At 26.4% G+C, this 26,495-nt stretch overlaps 1 protein-coding gene across 1 annotated transcript in view; it reads left to right on the forward strand.

The window, feature by feature from the left end:
* The window catches only part of LOC111627983 (cullin-3-like), a 126,803-nt gene that overhangs the window by 82,760 nt on the left and 17,548 nt on the right, over window positions 1–26,495 (forward strand). The window contains exons 4-11 of the mRNA XM_023371686.1: window positions 284–397; window positions 10,539–10,699; window positions 11,677–11,791; window positions 14,696–14,875; window positions 15,367–15,415; window positions 20,134–20,282; window positions 20,380–20,556; window positions 23,853–24,023. Of these exons, the coding sequence (XP_023227454.1) occupies window positions 284–397; window positions 10,539–10,699; window positions 11,677–11,791; window positions 14,696–14,875; window positions 15,367–15,415; window positions 20,134–20,282; window positions 20,380–20,556; window positions 23,853–24,023 (1,116 nt within the window). The remainder of the gene's footprint in view (window positions 1–283; window positions 398–10,538; window positions 10,700–11,676; window positions 11,792–14,695; window positions 14,876–15,366; window positions 15,416–20,133; window positions 20,283–20,379; window positions 20,557–23,852; window positions 24,024–26,495) is intronic.

Raw genomic sequence — 26,495 nt, forward strand, 5'->3', positions numbered from 1 at the left:
TGTTTTTTTACCTCAATTTTCACATTTGTAGCAATAGTACAGGTAGGAGAATAGATGACATATCAAATACAGATGATAAAAGACTAATAGGTCTTTTAAAATATTGCAATTTATTGAAAAATGAAATTTCCAGAACACAGCCTAGAACAGGTTAAATGTATTTTTGAATGTTTGTTGGATAAAACTTGTTGCATCTGTGTTGATTATGATAATAAAAATTATAAAATATGCAATAAATAATTTGTATGAACTAAATACATAATTTTTTTTGTTTTTCTTATAGGTTCGAGCAGATGTCTTAGCTGCCTTACATAACAATTTTTTACAAACATTGAACCAAGCGTGGAATGATCATCAAACTAGTATGGTAATGATTAGAGATATTTTAATGTATATGGTAAGTATTTCTTTTAAATTTAAAAACCCCTACAGTGTAATTTAAAATGGAAAATCTAGTCAAAAAGATACATATATATGTATTTCATAGATATTTTTATTGACTTTGATCAAAAAGTTGTTATATAGTAAATAGCTTATCAATAACATAAATCTTGAATGCTATTTACTTTTTGAAAATAAATTGCCATAATATTTATTGTTAGTGATTATCACTAACAATAAAAATTACTTTGAATGTAGTATCAATATGTTTAGGACAAATACCTATCTAAATAAATTTCAGGCTTATCATCTATGTAGTTATAAATAAAAATTTTAAAGAAAATATATTTCCAAAATATCTCAAAAACCAAAGATAAAACATTAGCACACCTTTAGTTCTTAATTGTAAAAAGTTTTTTTTTTACAAGTAACATATTGGATGTTCTTTCTGTAAAAAAAAATTAGTATTAATTTCAATCCAAATTAAAATAACACAATTATTTTCAAAATATGAAAGTAGTTACAACTAGTATTAACATTATTAGGAAAAAGAAACCAACTAAAGAAAAAAATTCATAATAATCAGCAATTCAACAAATTACAATGCAATAGTTTTTCCTCTTATTCTACTGATTAGCCAATTAACTTAACACTTTCTGGTGTGAGATGTGGGAATGACTTTTGACTCAGCAATATACCCATAATTTTTTGTAACCTTTGATCTAAATGTGTCTGCTTACATTTCTTACAGCCATCATCTTTTTGTAAGTAGTATACAGTAGAGCATCGATTATCCGACTCAATTGGGGACTCAGGTTGGTTGGATAACTGAAAAATCAGATATCCGAAAAAAATGAAAAAAATACATTATTAGTATAGTATATTAGTATATCCCATGTAATTAGTATATTAGTATATCGTTATTAACCAACTTCGCATTGAATTTTCATCGATGTTAAGCCTAACAAATTTTTTTTAAAAATAATAATCGTTGCTATCGCATCATTAAAAATTATTTTTAAATTATTTTATTGCTCACAAAACAAACAACCACTCATAATTAGAAAATTAAGTCTTGTTTAAATACTGGTCTCCCTTTAATGGTCAAGCCGTGTTGCCAGCTAAAACACCCAAANACATCGGATACGTTAAACTATTTGTTCGTACATAAATCGGTTATTCGAAATATCAGTTATACGAACAACCCCAGTCCCCAATTGATTCGGAAAATCGATGCTCTACTGTATTTAAAGCTTTATATGGCTGCCACATCATGTATGTGTAAATCTCTGGATATTCATGAATATTGATTTTGAAATTATCTGTTCCAGATTTGTTACTGGATTTTAAAACTTTAAATGCTCATAACTCCTTGTAAGTGCATCTTATGAAAAAATGTTTTAGATAAAAATTTGTTTCCTTTTGTTGTAGAATCATAATAACCAATAAGAAATTGGAGTTACCATTTAAGAAAGTGAAGTTTACCTCATTTTCACTGATTGTAGTTCTATCCATGATGAAATTGATAGTCCCATTTTGTGGACTCCTTGAAGTCTAACATTTTCAGTTTCATGAAGTTTTCTGTAAGATGCATAGTTTTTGAAGTATTCCAGTAAATTGATTAAAATGGACAACCCAATATAACTATAATTTTAAAAATAAAAAAATCCAGCAATGAGTTGCTTAACTTTCCTGGCAACATTCAAAATTGCATGTGTCACCATCTGTTACAATATTTTATTTTAAAAATTTTTTATATATTTCATTATTATAAAATGACAAAAAGCTTAATTTTGAGGGTAGGGATGGGTTTTATAAACAATTGTAAATGCTAATAATAAGAAAAATCATCATTAAATTGACCCTACTTGAGATATAACGCACGACACCCACTTTATCTCCTCACCCCATCAACCTTTAACCACTAGCATCAATCTCCCCAGTACACAAATAGCATCAATCCCCCTAATACAGAAACATCTTTGCCGAATTTCAGAAATTTCTGACAAAAAGCACAGGAATTACTAAGCTTCAAAGAATATGAACAAAATTGTGCCTCCCCCACACACACTAACATCTATACATACAGAAAATCTGAATGTTTTTGCATTTCTTGATGTTTCAAGGTCCCAAGTCCAAAAATGTAAATATCTTAGGGGGATCATTTTTTGACTGATTACCATATGTTCCTTCTGTTATATATATAATAGGGCCAGGAAAGCAAAAACTAATGAAAAATATTAAATTTTTATAATAATAAAAATGTATTGAGATAAGAAATTAAAGCAAGTAAATTTTATTAAATTTCCTAATTTAATTCATATATTACAAATGACAACATTGACACTTGATTGTAAACTTTGTCTATTGTAGGTGGTCCAACTTCCTGCTCACTTCACACTGTGTTATTTGTTCCCAGTATAGACTATTCATAACAAATATTTTATTACTATTTATCTGTTCTTGATAGTGCTACACCAGGAAGGAAAGCATATATCAGAATAATATTGTACAAATACAGTATAATGGGAGGAAGACATGATTAAATTAAATTGACAGATAATTCTGAAGTACAGAGCATACAGAAATCAGTACCCAGAGCAGCCACCCTTGGCAACAATAATCCATCTGGGCATCAAGTTGAACAGAGTTTGGACGACAGCAGGGCTGTGGAGTCGGAGTCATGGAGTTTTGATGTTTTAGTCGGAGTCGGATGTTAAGGAAAAGTCGGAGTTGGAGTCGGTAGATTTTTACGCGACTTCCACAGCCCTGGATGACAGTTATGGGTACAACAGTTCATGCGACTTCAACTCAATGCCAGAGTTCATCTGTCATACTGGAGTGGTGGCATGCCAGTTTCTTGGCAACCATTGACCAGATGTTCTCATTTGGTGATAGATCTGGAGAATGTTCTGGCCAGGACAACAGTTGAACACCCTCTGTATTCAGGAAGGTCAGGACATATGGACAGCATGAGGTCTTGCATTGTCCTAATGAAAGATAGCATGACGGAGGTCTTAAAGATAGGGTGCAATGATAGGCCTTAACACATCAGAAATGTATTGGCAGCTGTTCAAATTACTGGTTATGTGAACAAAAGGTAACTAGGATGTATACTCTATGGCACCCTGTACTATCACTCCAGGTACTGGGCTGACGATGATGAATGCAAATTGGCAACTTTCCTTTCTCTCAGATATCCACACACAGATATGGCCATCATGATGCTGTATGCAGAACTGAGATTTGTCTGAAAAGACAACGTGATACCACTCCTGTATCCATATTTGTCATTGAATGCACCATTGTAGGTAGGCCTCTTGGACATTAGTAACTGGGGGCCTCTGAGATTTTGCACTGCATTCTGTATGGCCCTCCTGGACCCATCAATTCCATATTCTCAAGACAGTCATGGGATCATGACCAATGCGAGCGGCAATAGCAAGGAATGATAAACTGCAGTCTTGGTAGGCTACTATTCTACCACGATCAAACTCTGACACATGCTGGTAGGTGTTCTTTCTCCTTACACAAGACATAACAAAACCTTTTACACAAGCAACCAACATGCGAATGCAATTTCTGTACGATCTTCCCTTTACGGTCTTCTGTTTTATACAGATTGTAGGTGGTCTTACTCTTACCTGCTTTGTGAGCATGCATTGAAAAGCTAATCATTTGCATATCTCAGCATGTTGTACCTTTCATGCAAATTTCACATTTGTTGCATGCTGCCTTCATGGTGTACCAATTTTAATGGCCAGCAGTGTATATAAAGAGTAGATTTAGAGAAAGTAGAACATAATAGTAACATTTTTATTTCTTTATTTTCAATTTTATTTCTACTGAGAAATTGTGTAATAATAAATTATTTTCTAAAGGAAAGATGAATAATTTTTGTTAATAAAACAAATTAATTTGACAGTAAAATTATAGTTGTGTATTCCGGAACCACGTGTTCTTTTCTTTGATTAATTTGTTATCACTACTAGGTGCATATACAGACACTTGGTAATTCTATCATCAACTTTTATTCAGAAATTTCTTATTTGCCACCCGAAATGTGTCTTGGCAAATAAGAAATTTCCGAATAAAAGTTGATGATAGAATTGCCGAGTGTCTGTATATGTACCTAGTAGTGATAACAAATTAATCATTAAAATTATATATAAAAGTTTATTTTACTAACTAATTTTATCAGAACTATCAGGAATAATTAAATATTTTTCATGTATGAAATATATTGATTTTCTGATTTTTAACTGAGTTGAGTAATAATTCCCAATTAAAATTACAGGATTTTTAAATCATATATTTTCTTTTGAAAGAAAAGATGAAATTTTTTGTTAGATGATAAATTATTTGATCCAGAAATGTCTCATCTACATCAGTAAAGATGAATAACTATATGAAATTTCTGAATATTTAATAAAAAATAAATACTTTGATAAGAGTTTAAAAACAGTACAGTATTAAAATGAGTTCTGTTGAGAAATGTAATTGGATTGTTTAATCTTTAAACAATTTCAATTTTTCATTATTACATTATTATAATAAATATTGTATTTTCCTTTTTACGTGTTTGAATAAATAATTTTAAATATCATCATTTTATTCATTATAAATCTAAAATTCTATAAATTACCTAAAATCATTTTAAAAATCATTTTAAAATAGTTTTTGGTATCATTAATACATATTAGTTTGATTCATGGAATGAATTTTTTTTTCAAAGTAGAACATATTTCAAGGATTACAGATTATGTAATGTACTAAAGGGTGTTGCTAGCTAAAAATGATCCAAAAACATTGTCTTACATTTTATTGTATTTTACATTCACTGAATTTAAAAATTAATATGCACAAAATGAAGAAATAGATATTTTAAACAATAGCATAGATGTGTGAATAATAGAAATAACCTCTTAACGAAATAAGAAAGTATTAATTAATAAATTAATTGTGAAATCAAAAGAATTAATTTCCTGTTCTTTCTAATAGTTGATCAAATTCCAATCCTCAAAGATAACAGCTAAAAGACAAATATAATTTTAGTAAATAACGAGCAAATTTTATACTTAATCTAAGAAATTTAAATAGTAATTAAAAATTATATACTTTGGAACAAATTATTGATATACAGTATTACATTGTTATAAAAGTTGAAAAGTAATACATTATCATAAGAAAACATAAGTTTAAATGTTTTTTTATTTATGATGATAGATTAAATTATAATATATTGATTAAAAAAAAACATTTTTTAATAGAATACATGATATAAATATTTCATAAATATCAATATTTTATTATGTTAAAATTACATAAAGAACAAAAGTAAAATCTTACTGTATGGAGCATATATTTAAAATCCTTTAACTAAAAACAAGAATCACAGATTAAATTATCATTATAAAATCACTTAAATTTTTGTCTATTAATTCCTTCTTGACTAATAAATCATATTCATAGTCCCCAGTTTAAATGAAATACATTTCAAATGTCATAATTATCTTGATATGTTTACTAGTCTTACCTAGTTTTGTTTATGTTTATTTCTTGCTTCTCAAATCATTACTCTAAAGATATATTCTCCATCATGCATGATTACATCTGTATTCAATTTATCCATTATTGATATACTCCAGCCAGATGGTGCTAATATTTATAACTATTATTTAAATTTATTGTATTTTTTTTTTGTAGATACTATCTGTGTATGTTTGTTTATTTATTTATTTTTCATAATTCAATATTTTTATTCATTCCATATTAATCTTACAATTATTTCTATTACAATGTCTGATAAAACTGAGTTATTATACTTAAATTCAATAGCTCTTTGATGTTGTTTTACTTTAACTTGTAAACTTTTTGTCTCTCCCATATAAAAATATGGATTTGGCATGTGCGTGGAATTAGATAAATAATAATAGTTTTTCGATATATTTTCTAATTAGTATTTACTAGTTTTTAAATTTAATCTATGTTTAATCTCTGGTACTAATTGTGTTTTAAGCTCATTTATCATATCTTTTATTTTTCGTATAATTTTTTATAATAGATAATAATCTTTTATAATTTTTATTCTTTTCTTTGTCATTAATCCACTTAGTTAATAATTTTTTTGGGTAATCATTCAAGACAAATGTTTGTACACTTAATTTATCTTATTCTGTCTAATCTTATTGTCAGTAGTATTTTTTATTATCTTATTTATATATTACAAAACAATTTTTTTATGATGTAAAATGATGATGTAAAATTTATTTTTTTTACTATTACATTTTGTAATTAATTGACTATATTCTATTTCATCTATTTTCCTTACTAATGTGGCATAAAGATAGTTAATCCTTTTATTAATTTTATCTTTTATAGTAAATTTAATATCATCATATAATTTATTTATTTTAAATTTCATTTTCACTTATCTGAGCCATATATTATCAATATGTCATCTATGTATCTTTTATAACATATTATACCATTTATGTTTTTATCACAATATCTATATATACATTAAAAGCAAAATGTTCCATCCCCACCGAAACTGAAACCAACACTTTATAAAGAAGCGGTGTGTAAGTAGGCCACATTGGGTCACATGTGGGGTTCGTTTTTCAAAAGGACCATTTGTTAACTTCCTCTGTGGACTCTGAATGAATTTGTGGAAAGAGTTAATTAACAAAGGGAAAAGGTCTTTGCATAGGGATAGGAGACATGAAAAGACTTCACTTTTGACTCAGAATTGAAGATATGGCTATTTGTTTGCTCCTGTAGTAAATATTTTTTGAGTTTGATTTTTGAATAACAACTTTTGGTTATATACAGATTTAGTTTTAATTTTTATATTATTTTTAATATTTATTTATATATATATTAATTAAAAGCAAAATGTTTTGTCACTGCCATACACAAATAATGTAAATTTAAAAATTGATTTGATTTTAATTAGTTTTGATTTTATTTTTAATTTTTGTTTCAGTTTTAGTGTAAAGGCCAGCATTTTAATTATTTTATTATTTTTTAAATTATTATTTTTAGGTTTAATTTATTTCATATTAATTTGATTTTAGTTTTTATAATTATTTTTAATAATTATTTATTTTATTTTGCCTGCATTTTTTGAACCCTTTGTTTTTTTAATTAATTTCAACTCTTTTTTTCCTTTGCAACACAACTACAGAAATTGGTTGTGTTGTTTTGCACAAAGATAAATTTTAATTTTTTTAATTTCATTAATTTTTGTTTTATAAATTTGCCTGCCTTTTAAATTTTTTTAAATTTCAGTTTTAAGTGAGTTAACATTAATTCAACTGTCAGGCTATCTAGTATTTTAATAATTATAAGTTTCACTAATATTGGACCAATGCAAGATTCTGTTCAAATGCCATCAACTTGAGATTAATATTTACCCTCCATTTTAAAATAATAATTATTTAATATAAATTAAACAATTTCTATCAAACAATCATCTAAATTAGCCAATCTATTTTCTATATTAATATTTATTGTATCTGGGCTTTCTAANCACAAAACAAACAACCACTCATAATTAGAAAATTAAGTCTTGTTTAAATACTGGTCTCCCTTTAATGGTCAAGCCGTGTTGCCAGCTAAAACACCAAAAATTTAATAAAAATAATATTAAAGTAGCCAAGACATAGCCAAATATTGTAGTGCACATCACTAGCGGACATTTGAAATTTGCCAACTAGAATGGTTGGTTAACCGTTGTGACAGTTAATCGGGGGTCAGATAATCGATGCTTTACTGTACTTGTAGTGCTATCTATTGACAAAATTTTAAGAATGAAATTTGTAATTGATATTGCAGTTTTGTGTTTTTTCATAACAAAATGTTTTTCCACCATTATTTTTCATTGATGTTATTCTATTATTAAATAATTGAATGTTTATACTTGTTTGTATTTAAATTTTAAAAGAATTAAACATCAAATTATTGTAGATCAATGCACTTTTACAGTGTGCAAATTTGCATATTTATGGAGTGTCATATAAATGAAACAAAAACTAAAATTTCATTGCCTACATCATCGTATATCTTTGTCAAAGGACAGAAAACAATAAATAGACTGATGATAAACAATTATCCAATCAAAATTGAGCACACATTTTTCAGATGGCACAATTATATATAAAGGCTAAAAAATGGTTTTTGCATTTACATACATTATATTTATATTATGAACAATCAAATCTGTACTTATTATATATCAAGTTAAATGGAGAAAAATGATCTTTAATATAGACTAGTCATAAAAACTATATTTGTTTTCAGACTTGCAACATTTTAAAAAGGTCAACAAAGATTATTCCACAGAATTATGGTACCTAAAAGGTCTGACCTGAAAGTGTTTAAAGCATTACAATAAATTTTTATGTCAATTAGTGATATCATACTAATTTACATAATTTTTTACAAATTGTAGATGGATAAATTTAACTTAAAAGGGGTTTTTTTTAATAAGGATTGAACATTTCTTGTATTTATTTATTTATTTATTAGTATTATTGTCAAAATTAAAAACATTTTTTATGGAATGCTATTCCAATAACTACATCAACAAATTGTAAAATTGATAAAGCTATGAGGGTCATTCTAAAAGAAAAGATCGTTTTGATCTGACAAGCCATGTAGTTCTCCCACCACCCCCACTGCCAGATCATGGACCTTCCCATTTTTTTGTGCCAGTCTGACACTAACAGCAAGTCACAACAATTGTTTACTGTTTATAGTGTTACTTTGAAATGTGTGACAAAATTAAAGATCCCGCCAAGTGCGAAGTTCGTAGTGTAATATACTTTTTGAATGGGAAAAAAGTCCACCCTATTGAAATTTACAGATAGATAACCGAGGTTTATGGTAATATGATGAATGAAGCTTTAGTTTGAAATAAACGGCTGGGATTGTTATCCAGAGGCATTGTGTTTCTTAGGATAACACACATTTGTGTGCTGCTGCATTGACGAAGAACTTGCTTCAGCAGTTTAAGTGGGAAGTTTTTGAACATCCTCCTTATAGCCCAGACTTGACTCCAAGTGATTACCATCTTTTCCCAAAATTGAAGGATGTTTTTTGGCCAGGAATCACTATGGAAGTGACAACGGACAACAAACTGAAAGAGGATGTTAATGACTGGTTCAAGAACTTGGCAGTAATCGAGTGTGCAGAAGGCATAGAGAAGCTGGTGATACGCTATGACAAATGTTTAAATTTGTATGGCAACTATGTAGAAAAATAGTGAAGGTATTGTGTGTTGTAAAATAAGTTTGGTTTCATTATCTTAAATAAAAATATCTAGAGAAACAGACATTCTTTACTTTTAGAATGATCTTCATATTAGCATTTAATCAAAAACCCCAAATTTAGGATTAACTGAAATAAAAGTTTAATTTTAATTTAATAATATCGATAACTAAATACCTCACATTTTTTACCTCACAAGGCTGGCTAACAGGTCCTTGAAAAACACTGAAATGACAATTATTATAGAATTATCATAGTTGAATTTAAAAAAAAATTATAGGAAAAGGAATAATTTGGTTTCTTTTGAGTGGAAACTGAACAGTACATATCTACAGTTCAGTTTCCATTCACATAGTATGTTAAAGAAAAAGATTATTGTTTGTTACAACATAAAATAACATATAAAAACATGCTTAGTTAAAAATCTGTCTTATTTTATATGTATTATTAAAGAATATTATTTGAACCTAATTCAAGATGTCATACTACATTACTAATATACATATTTTAGCAAATATAATATTTTTGTGCATATCCTTAAACTTACATTTATTGTAAACATAGTCAGTAAAATGTATTGCAAATTTATTTGCATACAAATGATCATTTGCTGATTAATTTTATTGCATTGTTTAACTCAGTTATTTTTATTATGCACTATTAAAAATATTATTTGCACAAACAAAAAGCATCCTTTATGCAAGCATACATATTTGTTTAATAGATGTATAATTTATAAATTTATATTTTTAAAATTGCTAATCAAATACATTTATACTGTATATTTATAAGAGATTGAATATATTTATTATTTTTAGTATTATCTTTATTTGTTTGTGTAGAAAAACATGGAAAAAAATTTACAGCTTTATTTCTATTTTCAGGATCGTGTATATGTTCAACAGAATAATGTAGATAATGTGTATAATTTGGGTTTGATAATTTTTCGAGATCAAGTTGTCCGCTATGGATGTATTAGAGACCACTTACGTGAAACTTTGTTAGATATGGTAATGAGAGAAAGAAGAGGAGAAGTAGTAGATAGGTAAAATTTATATAGAATTTAAAAAATATTTAATAAAAACTAGTAAATATTAAAAATAAATTATATATTAAGAAGAATATAACTAAGAATAGCTCAAAATATTAATCAGTCTTTGTCTATATTAATAAAAATTATTAACTGTACTTAGTCTGTATCTCCAATTATTTTTCAAGTAAATGATTTGACTAATAAAGGGTAAGTAATAAATTAAATAAAGATGAAGTAATAAAATATTTGGCTAATATAAAATGAGTAGACTTCAAGTGCAGTTAATACTAAAAATAATCTGCTCTTCCAAATGCATATTATTTAGAGTTTTTAAAACAAACTTATGTAAGTTTAAATAATTTAATGAAATGCTATATTCATTTTAAATGACTAAAATAAAGTTTTATAGCTATATTTATATCAGTTGTTTAATCTAAATTACATACATTAAAATGGAACTGCTAAGAAAATATTTTTTAAAAAAAAGTAATTTGAAGAAAAGTTATCCCAAATCCTTATAGCGTGTCCTTAAGAAAATTAAGGACCTCACCATATGGGCTCGGGATGGCTTTTCTGTCTAAAATTATGGATTATTATTATTTTGATAGAGCCGGCGAGAATACACGAAAAGATAAAATCTTTGATAAAACGAAAAATTAAAATCCTACAGGTATTCGTGAGCCTGAATAAGCTTGATCAATCTTGATTCTGTAAAAGTATTAATCCTCTAACTATCCACCATGACGATGAACTATTTTCAATGTTGTTACCGTATGACGTGGTACAAAGGCGTTTGCTGATTGGATACACGTTTGCAATCGTCGTGAGTAGAACAAACTTTTTGTTTCTAGTTGTGATTGCAGTCGCACTGGTTTTCGAACGGGGTTTACTAGTTAGCAGGAATAGCCATTGCGGTTGCTTGCATGGCTGGAAATCACATGGNATAACTTTGATTCTTAAAGTTTTTCCCCTCTCTTCTTTTTTTACAGACTTGCGATTAAAAATGCTTGTCAAATGCTCATAATTCTAGGAATAGACTCAAATGCAGTATATGATGAAGATTATGAAAGGCCTTTTTTAGCACAGTCTGCTGAATTTTACAGAGTAAATTTAAGATATTTTTTTAGATTAACTGAATTTACAATGAAATTATTTTTTTCTGTAACAATTAATATTATCAATTTATTGTAATTATTTGTCACTAATGTTTCTTAGATAGTTTAAATGAAATATTAATTTTTAAAAATTGATTAATTTATTTGTTATAATTATCTGTAAATGGGATGAATTCAAATAACATTATAGTTTTTAAGATCAATATAAACTTGTTTGAATTTAAATACAGTTAAACTCCAATTATCCCAGATGCTGATTATTTGGATTGCCCCTGATTTTGTTAAAAAGTAAATATACATATATGTATATGTACTGTATATGTGTGAAAGTAATTTTTTTTCTAAATAAACTATATTTATTTGTAGGTACATTTCCACACTTAATATTTTATTTGTTTATGTATACATAATAGGACATTTGGATAGAAAATTGACTATTTCAAGCAAAAATCCAATTATCCAATATTCCACATTGGAGTTTTACCGTACTATAGATGTTACAAATTATATATAGCTAGACATAAAATTTCAGTATAGTTTTTACTATTAAATGATTTACATCTCATTTCTATGATCTCTTTTATGCCTTTTGTGATTCTAGTTGTCTTATGTATCAGTGTCAGTAACAGACGGTGACCTCTCACTTGTACACTTCTCATTTAAGTGACTCTCAGTTATGACTGGTCCTGGCTGAAGCCTATTGGAGATAATGTCAAAATCTTTCAGTTAAATGTCACTTCTGCTATAACTCCTCATCTTTCTCTTCCAAGGCTATACCAAATGGTCAAGGCCTCATCATCCTTTATTTAGTAGTAGTTGTTGTTGTTGTTGTTGTTAAATGACACACTCAGTTCTATACTCCTACAAATGTTTCAGACTAATGTATTTTTTCCTCTTGTCTGATTACTGTTGTGATTGTCAATCATAAGAACAGAGTGAGGTCACTTTGCGATAGGTCAAACTGGTGCCGAGGAAGTTAAGAAAGCAGAGAGTATTATCATACTGGATATAATATCTGTTTTTAGAAAGAGAGTGGCTGCTGGCTATATATTTAGATAAAACAAGTGATAATGTCATAAACAGTTATATTTTTAACATTTTTCATTCAAGTTTGCCAATCTCTCTTTTGTACAACTCTCTCATTTACACAACTTCTATCATTGGTTCCTTTAGAGTCGTATAACTGAGAGATTGCTGTATTTTAATGTCCCATAGAAGATAATATAATGAGATTAAGTCTGAAGAATGCGAGGTGATCATATAGTTTATCACTTTGATCAATCCAATGATCTAGAAAATAATTCAGATAATCCCTCCTCATCATCATTCAGATGATGAGGAGGGACCATCATCGTGTTGAAATATTTTATGGTTTTTTTTATAGTATCTTTGTTATTGTGAACATGGAATGTAATTTTCTCAAAGGAGAAAAAAAGATTTTCCTTTTTCTTTATATATTATAATGAACATACAGTACAAGAAAGTAGTCACTTAAGGCTATCAGATATTTGTTCCATATGTACGTGAGGATTTTTATTTCTCTACTTTTCATATTGTATTAACTTTTTACGGACAATGAAATGCACATTTGTTCTTATATACATACTCTAATACTTCTGTCTAGATGTTTAATAAAAGAAAAATTTGTAACTTGCATTGTATTTGTATTGGACTGGAAGTCAGTTTGTGTTTTATATTGACATTTGTTGCCATTTGTGAAAAATGCCATACCTTGGTGCTGTGGTTACTAGCAGGTGTGCAGAATGGCAAAATAGATGCATATAAATGAAGGGCCAGGTGATAAGCTTCAGTGAATAGAACAAGTTATTTGGACAAGCTGCAACTTATGCCATCTCTCAACTTCCTCCTGGAACCATTTTTCAATAAGATATGACTCCTCCCCATTTTTCAGTTTAGATAAGACAATTTCTGAATGGAATTGTTCAGATGGTAGATTGGTTCTTATTCCATTGGACTTTTTCTTGTGGGATTTTATGAATAATCAAGTGTATCATTTATCTATATATAACTTGAATGATCTGAAACACAGAATCTGTCAGGCTATCACCAATGTCAAATCTCATGCTTTTGACTACATGGCTGAAGTGGAATATAAGTTGAACATTTGGTAAGACATTGTTGGTGCAATTATTGAATTGTTTTTAAGAGTAAAAAAAATCTTCCAGAATTTTTGTAATAGAAAACAACTTTTTCACTAAATTATGATAAGTTTTTAATTTACACTCTCTTTCTTTATTAAAATTCTATGCTAGATATCCTGTATATAAATACAAAATGTGTTTATAATATATTAAGTTATTTTTTCAAGTTGTATTTTATAATCTGAGATAAGGGCATCTCAACATTCTACACTATATTTTATTTAATATTAAATTCAAAATTTATTCTAAATTAAGTTGCAAAGATTGTTTATTCCTTCAACAATTTTATTTTTTTACTATAAGTCAACTGATTGTTTTTACATACCTCACACTACATTATATTTCAACCAAATGTGTATACCATTGGTAAATTATTGGTGTATTAAGATAGGTTTGTTTTTGAATATTTTGCACTTTTACCAGTCTGTGTTTTGTTAAATCAAGACATTCTAATATCGTGACATCCAGAAATAGTGCCAGAATTAGCATGATAAAATAAATCATTATTTTTGCTTTGTAGTAGCATATTAAAAAGAAAGATGAAGATAAATAGAAATATTTTATAGCTTGTGAGTTACAAAGCTTATCCTGTATAATCCTGTAAAAATGTGAATATATTTTAATAAATATAGATAAATAGATTTCTGGATAGAAATAATTAAAACAAAAACTTGTTTCCTTCTCTTTATATTGTAATTTTAAAGATTAATTGATCATACTTATTGTTTTAGATGGAAAGTCAAAAATTTTTAGCAGAAAATAGTGCATCCGTATATATAAAAAAGGTTGAACAAAGAATACATGAAGAAGCAGAACGTGCTAAACATTATTTAGGCGAAACAACGGAAAAAAGAATTGTTGAAGTAGTAGAAGAAGAACTGATTAGTAAACATATGAAAACAGTTGTAGAGGTAAATACATGTTGGCTATCTTAAATTTAATTGTCCAGTTTCAGCTTCAGTTTTAAATTTGGTCTTTGTCATTCATTTCTTATAATTTTAAATTAAAATCTTAGGAAGATCACTTATCAAATGTAATCCAATAATTTGGTATGTTTCATTATCAAAATTGAGTAGCACTTTGGTAGTACAGTTGAATATGTTTAATGTTAAAAAAATTAAAATGAATTTTTACAATAGACATTAAAATGTTAATTTTATTTTCTAAAAACAAATAATTGGTTGATAAGAGTAATATTAAATTGCTTGATCGATAAAATAAATTTATATCTAGTCGCTTTTTTTAGAATTGCTTGTGTATTCTTGTATAAAATCTAAGTTATTATTGCAAATAACTAATGAATGTTAGAATGAACTTATTAGAAATTATATTATAAAATACTATTTTTAATTTATAATATAATTTTATTTACTTTTAATTGAAATTAATTACAAAAATTTAGATGGAGAATTCAGGAGTTGTCCATATGCTTAAAAATCAGAAGACTGAAGGTAAATTCATTATAAAAATATTAAAGTTTAAATATCTGTTCTGCACATTAATAAAATTTAACATTGCATGAATTTCATATTATATAGCATGTATTTTTTTAATGAAATTTAAAATGTTTTAAGTATGTTTTAAACATTTAAAATCTTATTAGTTTTAATATTTATCAAATTAAATAGTTGAGTTAAGAAATTAATTTGGAAAATAATGTAACTAATATTTATATTTACTCCTCTTATATAAAATTTATTTATATTATTTTTTTCAAAAAATTAATTTTATATTAAAATTATTGTTTTAATTATGTCATTCAAATTTTATGAATATAATCCAACTATCAAAAGGATTTAAATCTACTATTTTTAAATAAAGCAATACATCTATATATTAACATGACTTTACACTGTTAATCAATTAGCTGTATATTATTTTTCTAATGTAAGTTCTTCGTTTTATGTTCATAATAAAAATTTATTCTTTTTCTTATAAGAAACATTTATTGTAAAATTTTTATTATGCAATTTATTATTAAAGAATATATTTTCATGAAATACAGTGTAATGTATAACAATATACATTATGTGAACATTTCATTTTTCTATTAGTTTTTGTATTGATGTGCAGAAAATTCAATTAAAATAATATTATATTTTTATGTGATGCAATCTATAAAAAGGCATCTTAAGTCAGAAGAATCAATTTTTGTTTTTTGAGTGCATCTTGTTCTTATTTTACAGACTAAGATGAGTAAATGTTTACAGTGACAAGAACAGTGTTATTACTGCTTTTGCATTGTAAAAGTTTAACAAAGCACTGTATTTATTCATTTAAAATGCACAATAAAATTTAACTTTTAATAAAGTATACTTTTTGGACCATAAAATATGCATTTGAGTAAAAAACTTTGCTAAATTGGATTAGGTTTTTTTCCTGATTAATTTGAATCAGTGAGTATCTACTGTATATTAAGAAATACGTGGGGTTCATACATACCTGGAAAGTCGGGAAAAATCGGGGATTTTCATCAGTGTTTGGAAAAAGTTTTGGAAAGTCACAGAATTTGCCTCCTTGGCTGCCTTGTTGAATTTTTGCTGATAATATGCTTGACTAAATGTAGTCATCTGCAGGTAGCAAGAAATAATGTAGTGCAATACAACTTATGAAAATGGGTTCAGAATATCTTCAAGACTCAAAATTTCTCCCAATTATACACAAAATTCTTCCAAAAATACAAGTACAAAAAATGATAAATAATTTTAATTTAAATAGTATTATTTATAATTTTTCATTTTAATAATTTTGATTGCATTACAAAAAAATTTCTCATTTTTTTCCAGTTTATTAATATTTTATAAAGTTCAGGAAATTTATTGCCAAGACTATGTCTTGTTTATAAAATCATACTGCCCGATTTTTTTACCAGCATAGAGGTATGAAGGAGTACATGTCGAGAGTCGATATTTGGCACAGAGTATTAGGTGCCCAACTCATTTGCGCATAAAAAAATCTAGACTTGTAGGAAGTCAGGATTGAGAATCGAGTCAAAATATTTATCATTTTTCATTTTAATAATTTTGATATCATAACAAAACAATTTCTGGTTATTTTCCAGTTTATTAATATTTTATAAAGTTCAGGAAATTTATTGCCAAGACTATGTCTTGTTTATAAAATCATACTGCCCGATTTTTTTACCAGCATAGAGGTATGAAGGAGTACATGTCGAGAGTCGATATTTGGCACAGAGTATTAGGTGCCCAACTCATTTGCGCATAAAAAAATCTAGACTTGTAGGAAGTCAGGATTGAGAATCGAGTCAAAATAAAATACAAAATGGTGACCCTCTTCTACAAACAGGCAAAACAGCCATCTCACCTCACCATAGTCAGATAGGGGGGAGTACCATCCACAGTCATTCTAAGAAGTGAACTCTGTGCTTAGGACTGAACACACAGTTTCTTCTATGTTAAATAAAATTTGTAATCTAATTTTGTAAATTTGGGAGTGCTTCAAATATGACATTAAAACAGTTTTATGTCGTTATAAGTGGGTTTTTTTAACATTATCTGGAGAAGATGTATTGACAGAATGACTTTTTAACAAATTTTTTTTAACTGTAAGACATGGTTTACAAAATTTCAATATTGAAGATGCACCATGTTCTGGATGGCCATTTGAAGCCAATGAAAACAGAATAAAGGTACTGATTGAAGCAAACTGCCAAATAACACGTGAAATTGCTAAGAGATAAAATTTGTCAAATTGATCTGTTTATGATTACTTGAAACAAATTGGTTTCATTTCAAAGCTTGATATATGGGTTCCACATGTTCTTAGAGAGATGATCTCTTTGGTGGGATTTTAAGGAAATTTTTTTTTGGAGCTTTTACCAGACAATTTAACAATTGATTCGAAAGTGTACTGCCATCGAATAAACAAATTGAGTAATATTATTAAACAGAAAAGGCAGCCAGAATTGATCAACAAAACAGATGTAGTGTTTTACCATGATAATGTCAAATTTCACACAAGTTTGATAACTCATCAGAAACTGTTATAACTTAGATGGGACATGCTATCACACCAACCATATTTGCCAAATCGAGCACACTCAGATTATTACTTGTTCCAGTCTATACAAATTTTTTTAACTGTAAGACATTTACTTGAAATGACAATGTCAAAAATCACTTGGATCAGTTTTTTTGTAAGCAATGATCAAAACTTTTATAAATGTGAAATCATGCTACTACCAGAAACGATGACAACAGGTATTTGACCAAAATGGTCAATATATAATTCAATAAAATATTTATTATAAAAATATTGTGTTTTTTTCCATGGAAAAAAACAAACTTACTTTCCGAACAACCTAATAGTATAGTAAAATCATAGTACCAATAAAAATTTGATGTTATATTAGGGTTGTTGTTACATTCGATGACATTATAATCGGGTTAAACTGTATATTGTTTGTGCAAAATAAAAAAATAATTTCGGACAATACAATAGCCACGATTATTTTTTCAAAAATGGGAACTTTTCGTTATGCATTGACAAAAATTCAACCCGGGCTGACACGCAGCGGAGAGAAATTTTGAAATTAGATCAGTTAATTTCATCGAATATGCATTGTGGAAGATCTCATGGTCATGGCTGACGAAGTTTGGACAATTGCACCCAAAAGCAGCGATATCAAAGAAGATAAGAGAATGAGAACAAGACCCACCTTGAGCATCAAAGTGATTTCGTCTCTGAGACATAGTCTTGTCCCAAATACAGTTTTGCCATTTTACTTGTTAAGAGATAAATTTGATTAATCCATGTATAAAAGTATATTTTTTACAAGATTTGTTAATAATAAATAAATAAATGCTTTTTTTCAAAGCCATATAGATTTATGGTTATGGATTAATAACAGAATAAACTACTTCAATTTAATAAAACATTTTATTTTTAGTTTTAACAATTTGGCAATTATAAAAAATATATATAACTGTTAATTAGAAAAAAATAACTAATTAAAAAGTTAGAGAAGTAATAGCATATGTGCATAGTAAATCAAATGCTGTTTTATTTTGTCAATTTGCCATACTGTAACAGACTTGAGGGTCAGGCAAACTCATGGAATTTAAAACAAAAGTAGGAATTCTAAATATGAGAATTTAAATACTGTTAGTTTTATTAAATTTAAGTCAGTCAAATATTTTATTTTTTTATTTTTGATGGTATTTAAATTAATTAATTTATTTATTTTATTCAAAACTATCTAATAATGTTATCAAATATAAGAAATCATTATCTTTTGAATTGTACTTAAAATTCATAGAATAATATCCATTTGATTTAAACAAATTACTGACAATATTTATATATTGTATCAAATATAATGAAAAATTTATAGAAATTTGTGCTTCAGACATTCACTGTATTTTTAAATTTATAACAATTTAAAATATTTATTTCTCTCATTACTAAAATAATTTATACTGACAGTATACTTTATCTTTATTCAATGTAATAATGAATAACTGATAGATATAACAATGTAGCAATAAATTTTGAAAAAGATTTTTACTTTAGAGTTATGTTTTTCCTGTTTATTATAAATATGATAATATGTTATATTAATGTTATTAAAATTTTTATCCATTAACTAACAAAAGTTGATTTTTCTTAATATCAAAAAAATTATTTATAATTAATCAAATAATAATAGTTATCTAAAAAGGAAAGAAATTGCATCAGAATTTTTTTTACTCCTTCTGCCCTATGAGCACTAAGAAGGCCTCTTATAAGCAAACCCATTAAGGGCTTTGCCATACCCACAGTGGGGTGACTAGGTAGTGAAGGATGGGACCCAACATATTCAGATGGACCATCCCTGAAAAATTTCTAGGTTTTTTGACTTGTTTGGATTCAATCTCAGGTTTACCAAGGTGGTAGACTGCTACTTAGCTATTAATTTATCCAGTCGTTGTTTATTTATTATTGTAGCTAGTAGCACAACAGTTTATAAAACGTAATTTAAAATATTTATTATATCTCTTAATGACATAAAACCTATCTTTATAGTATAAAATCATATAGTTATTCCAATAATGAAACAAAATAACTCCCTAAACCTTTTATGCTAGATAATTTTCTTTATTGATTTTTGATTTGATGGAATAAGATTTTCAATATCATATAATTAACATAATAACTAATTATTTTACAGATTTAGCCTGCATGTATAAACTATTTAGTAGAGTAGATGATGGTTTAAAAACAATGGCTGAATGTGTAAGTTCATATCTTAGAGAACAAGGAAAGGCTTTAGTTACTGAAGATGAAGGTGGTAAAGGAGATGCATTATCATTTGTCCAGGTATTTGATAAATAAATCATTTTCTAAATGTATACAGAAAAAAGTAACAACAGCAATAGTATTCTTAAATTAATACAACTTCATTTTTTATTTTTAGAGTCTATTGGATCTGAAAGATAGATTTGATCATTTTTTATATCATTCATTTAATTCTGATAGATATTTTAAACAAATGATTGCTAGTGATTTTGAATATTTTTTAAATTTGAATCCAAAATCGCCAGAATATTTGTCATTATTTATTGATGATAAGTTAAAGAAAGGAGTCAAAGGTGTAAGTACATAACTTTTTTAATGCATTTTATTAATTTAGAATTTATTATTGTATTTTATATACTAACAGTTTGAATTTACTTAATAAATATTTTTGCTATATATATCATTTAAAATATTAATTTAGCATTACATTGAATGATGTTTAATATACCTAAAATGAAAAATTTGCTGTGAAAGGAATGTTATGAAAAATTGTAAGAATAAAGAAGTAACTGACTGGATTTACTTTTGAAAACTCCTTTACCTAACACTGAAAACTTGGTTAAAAATTTACAAAACAAATTTTTAAAAATGATTTGAAACAAATGTGAGAAACTTAGTTGTGAATGTAGATAAAGTTAGATATGAAACAAAAAAGTATTGAAATATAAATTAATCCAATTGATGGAGATTTCTTTATGAAAGCAAAGTAAATAAATAAAATGACATTAATAGCTTAAAATATTTAGCCCTATTACTTAAGTACTTATTTTTCAGAAAAATCTTTACGTTTATAACTTATCAAGAAAACTATTATATTTGAATTACATTTCTATAATTTATATTTAAGCAAAAATATCTTATAATATTTATTATTATGATAATACTTCATTAATATTAAAGGCAAGCCTTGTTACAGGGGGGTAATTACAATATTTTTATTCACATTTATAACAGTAAATCTTTCTTGTATTATTTACAATTAATCTATTTATTATTATATTTTTTCTTAATAATAATAATAACAATAATAACAAAATAATAATAACAACAATAACAAAATAATAATAATAACAAATAGCAAAAAATATTAACTTTTTAATTTGAATGTTGTGTGTTTTTTGAGTGATTCATAAGCAGTTAAGTAGAATGGTATTATTGTATATTTGAAAATAAATACGGAATTGAAATAGGAATCTCATTTTCATACTAAATTAATTATTTGCAGCTGGAAACTTGCCAATGTTGTATGATTTTTTTCAAAGTAGAGGAAGAAGTGGTATTATGGAACACTGCGGGTGTTATGGAACCACCCCATTTTGAACTGATAATAAAGGCGAACTGTAGTGGATTGTTGCTGAACTGAACTAGGCAGACATCCATAGCAAGGGGAAAACCCGTTTCACTTCAGTTAAACGGTTGTCCGTATTTAATCAGCAAATTTTTTTTTTTTTTTTCAAAATTTGCAAGTTTTGAATGCTAAGTGAATTTAGTTATTTTTAAAATATAAATCATGTAGCTGTAGGTTCACTGGTGCATGTATTCTGTTCCAGAGACTTAAGGGTACATATTAATCTGTTTGATGTTCATGTTTTTTTAAAATTTGGTCTTGACAGACATAAGTTAATTCAAGATGGCGATTCCATTGGTGCTTTTAATATGGAACCCAACTCCTCTGAAGTCTCTATTTGCAAGCAGACATTCCTTCGGAGCAATTTGTGAAAAAGACACTAGGTAGAAAGACAATTCTTCCTGAGAATATCGAAAAAGAGCTGCTGGAATATGTATTGTTGATGGAGGTCATATTTTTCTATTATAAAAGCATTTTTTCGATAAAATACATTGGAGTAAATAATTTTGTAATTATTTAACATTCTTTGTACTTTCCCATTTGTTTTTGGATACATTAAAGCATTTTTTTGAAAACATACAGTAAGGTTCCATATTACCACCCGATTTTTTTCAGCCTACTTTCTGACTTTTTGTACAAAAGCCTTCAAAAACCATACTTATAGTTACACTAGTGAAAAATCCAATTAGGAATGTTTAGTTTAATAGTTACCAGTACTTTTCGCACAAAAAATGTGGGTGTAGTTATGATACCTTGTTTACAATTCACTAAAATGAAAATGGAGTTCCATAATACCAACTTCTCTTCTACATCAAACTTCTGATTATCTTTGCTAATTAGTGCATGGATATGTGTGGAAAACATGAATAATCCAAAATAGCCCTCTATACTATATAAAAATTATTCAGGGGTTTTAAATGAACTACAGTATATATACACTGTTAACTTATGTCATAAACTTATTTTAATAAAAAAGCTGCATGTGCATTTTGAAAAGTGCAGAGAAATTTATACATACACATAAAAATTTACTTAGTAGTGAAAAACTTGAAAGCAAAAATATGCTGTACTTACACTGCTGGCAACATGTTGTCAATTTAGATTGAGAAAAACTGGCAGTCAGGCAACTAGTCACTCCTTACTATCTCACTACCATTGTCTTTTGGTACTGCACAATTTGGACTTTTTATATATATTTTTAAAATGTTCTCTTTTGGCATAATTTTGAATAATGATTCAAATAAAAAATGAAAAATTTATGCAAAAACATCAGAAAACAATTAATTTGGTGTTGCTGTAGCTTTCTACTGCAAAGAGGAAGAGCACCCAAACAACAATGAATAATTTTTCTCTTAATAAAAACATTTAAATTTTGTTGCAAAATAAAATAAATTAAAAATATAGGTTTAATAGCATCTTTTTATTTTCTCTTATTCTCTTGTAGTTCGTTTTATTTATCTTTTAAGTGAAAAATTTTCTTACCAAACAAATTTTTATTTTTCCTATTAAATATATTTTTTGATTATTACAGTAATTTTCTGGATTGCTTTAAATGCACCATACTTGATACATTTTTGTGTTTTTTTTTTCATATAGCATTGCATCATTATACTGCTGTATTATTCATTGTTTTAGTAATCATTTAATGATTTTTACTGAAAAATTTATTTTATTCTTAAAATAATTATTTTTTTCAACTTCAATTTTTGATCTCGTAATATATGGTTCCGATTGTTTGGTTTTCAGGTTTTAGTTTTTTTACAGCAATGAATGCTGCATGTTTCTTCTTACATTTATCTGGTGATAATTTATATTTTTGATTGGAATACAACTTGACATTTTTTATCTCTTATGGTAATTTTTATCACTAAACTATATAAAATGATGATAAATATGACATGAAATCATACTAATCTTCTTATTGAATCAAACATTATTATTTATTAAGTTATGTAAAAGTAATAATATCTAATTATTATGGGATTTATCAATATGTGTACATCATATCTTAAATGATGCAATGTGGTTGTGATATATGCATGATATTAAATTCTTGAAGAGCATACATGAATAAAAATTATATTGTAAAATTGAGTATTAATTCATTCTAAATTATTACAAACAAATTTTATTTTATATAAAAATATCTAAAAGTTTTAAATTATGCAAAAATACAAAATTATGAAATTTGATTTGAGAAAAATTATAGAATTGATATTGATATACATTAAATACTTTTACAGATGACTGAACAAGAAATAGAACATGTTTTAGATAAAACAATGGTTTTGTTCAGATATCTACAAGAAAAAGATGTTTTTGAACGATATTACAAACAACATTTAGCAAAGCGTCTTTTATTAAACAAAAGCGTGTCTGATGATTCTGAAAAAAACATGATATCAAAACTAAAGGTAAGTTATTTAATTTATTAATAGTTTTTTGTATTTTAATCTTGTAGTGACCAAATCCATTCTTAGATCCTTATCATGATGAACAATTGTTATCAGCAAATAACTTTTAAAGTCCCCCTTAAAATTTAAAACAAACTTCTTTAATTAATTAATTTAACTTTATAGCTCTTTATTTTAGCAGGGGGGAAGATGTTAATTGTAGTGTCTATTTAAATAGTATAAATTGTATATTTATTAGTTATTATTAAAAATAAAACTCTCCTTATAAAAACAATTTTTTCTTTACATTATAAAATAAATAGTTGTATGTATTTGAACGTTCTAATCATTTTTATTTTAATGATTCACTTTTCAATGTTATAAATTTCTCTCCATATTTCTGAGAAAATTTTGTTTTGCTTATCTCAGTTTTATTAAATACTAATATTGAATTTGATTATTGGCATTGAATTTCAAGATTATCATATAAATGTATTATATTCTTTTGAGAAGCATAACAGATACAAAAATAATACAAAAATTTCTTTAGCAGAACTTGTGAACTAATTGAAAATTATCTAAATTTGTAACATATTTTATAATTCAGTCTCAGATATGTCTTGGAATTGGTAAGTTTTAAAAAATGTAATGAGAAATATCTTATAAAAAGTCTAAAAATTTTAAGATTTATAATAGAATTAGTAATATGTCACTTCACTAAATGTTATATTATCAAAACCAATACTACAATGAGCATTACATTGAAATCTTTGAATATTTGTCATCTGTTAAGATTTAGCTAGTAAAATTGTATTTGAAATTCATAAAAATTTTAATGTATTAGATATGAATAAATATCTAACCTTATTTGAAGTTAGCATTTAAATTTGATCAGATTCTCTATTTGACTATTTCTATGATTTTGTAATCATATTATAATGTTCTTTAATAAACTATAAAAACAAAGTTTAAAGCAGATAAAGATTATAACTATTTGATATTACATATGAACAACTTACTAAGGAGTTATTCTCGTTTAGGACTTTAATGATGCAAAAATTTATTTTTAAAAATTTGTTAAAAATTAAATTTATTTATTTAATTTATTATAATTTATTATTAATTAAAAATTTATTAGCTGAATTATCATCAGTTAAATTAACTCAAAACAAATTAAACAATAATAAAATATGTATGTATGCTTCCTTTTAATGTATAAGACTATATTACAATTTTTATTAATATGCTGATGCATATGGTACAATCATACTTTTTATAAACCTGTGTTGTATAAAATGCTGTTAATTTAATTCTGTTTTTCTTTCTATCCAGTTACATTTTCAGTTTGTTTTATTTTGCAGTTGATCTCAAATTCCTGAGATTTTGATTTTCAAAACTTTAGCTTTACTTTTGAGATATGTAAATTTACAGTGATATTATAACTAATTTATTATAATAAAAATATTGATAATCTATAAATATATCTAATATACAATATACCAAAAGTTCATTCAGTTTATCAGTTTTTATCAATAAACATCTAAAATTTGCTATTTAAAATCTACTAAATAATAAACACTGTTAATTAATTAATAGGATTGTCAATTGTAATTTTTGTGTAAAAGACAGCCAGTTATTTTAACATTTATATTATTTCCTTTATTGACATGAGAATGGATACATTTTATTTTGTGTTTTGAAATTAAAAGTAATCAATGGAAAGTTAATTTATAAGTGGATAAAATAAATTATGTACTGTGAAATAGATACATGTTTGTATAAATTGTTTGGATAATTGTTTAGATTATTTTGAAAACATAAAAACTGACACAATTTTTTTTTCTTTGCTAAAATATGCAAAAAGTCAAAATATATATATAGTAAGACTTTATATGACCATTCTTTTTAGTCAATCATCTCTTTAGATGACGAAACTTAGAACAAATTTTTATTTTATAGAATGCATTGGTTTTAATCCTCCTTAATGACTATTTTGATACTTAATTCCTTTGTATGAAATACTCTCTTTGAGTTGATCAGTTTCATCATCCCAGATGAAATAATAAATAAAAGTGAAAGCATGGGCATGTACTGTACAATGTACAGTGCTGCACTGTTGCATTAGGTCTAAAATGTCACATCAATTTTTTTCAACTTCAATGTTTCCACTTTTTCCTGTTTGCTCTTGTTGTGGATTTTCTGTTAATATCTTCAACAAGTTAGCATACACTTTATTCTAAGAAATTCCAACTATCTAAACTGCTTGTTCTATAAGCAAATAATGATTGACATTTAATATTTAAAGCACTGGTTAAAACTGATGATGATTGGTATTATCAGCCACATTTTGAGGTTGATAGATTGAAAAAGGCTTAAAAAGCCTATTTGTTTTAAGATATTGATAATTATAACTGAAACTCTGATTACAATAAATGAAGTTTTATAATATTTTAACTTATCAGATTTAGTATGTCCTAACACACATTAAACAAC

This window comes from Centruroides sculpturatus, unplaced genomic scaffold (assembly GCF_000671375.1).
Source record: "Centruroides sculpturatus isolate CEXI.00-Female unplaced genomic scaffold, Cexi_2.0 scaffold487, whole genome shotgun sequence".
In the NCBI taxonomy this organism is placed as follows: Eukaryota; Metazoa; Arthropoda; class Arachnida; order Scorpiones; family Buthidae; genus Centruroides; species Centruroides sculpturatus.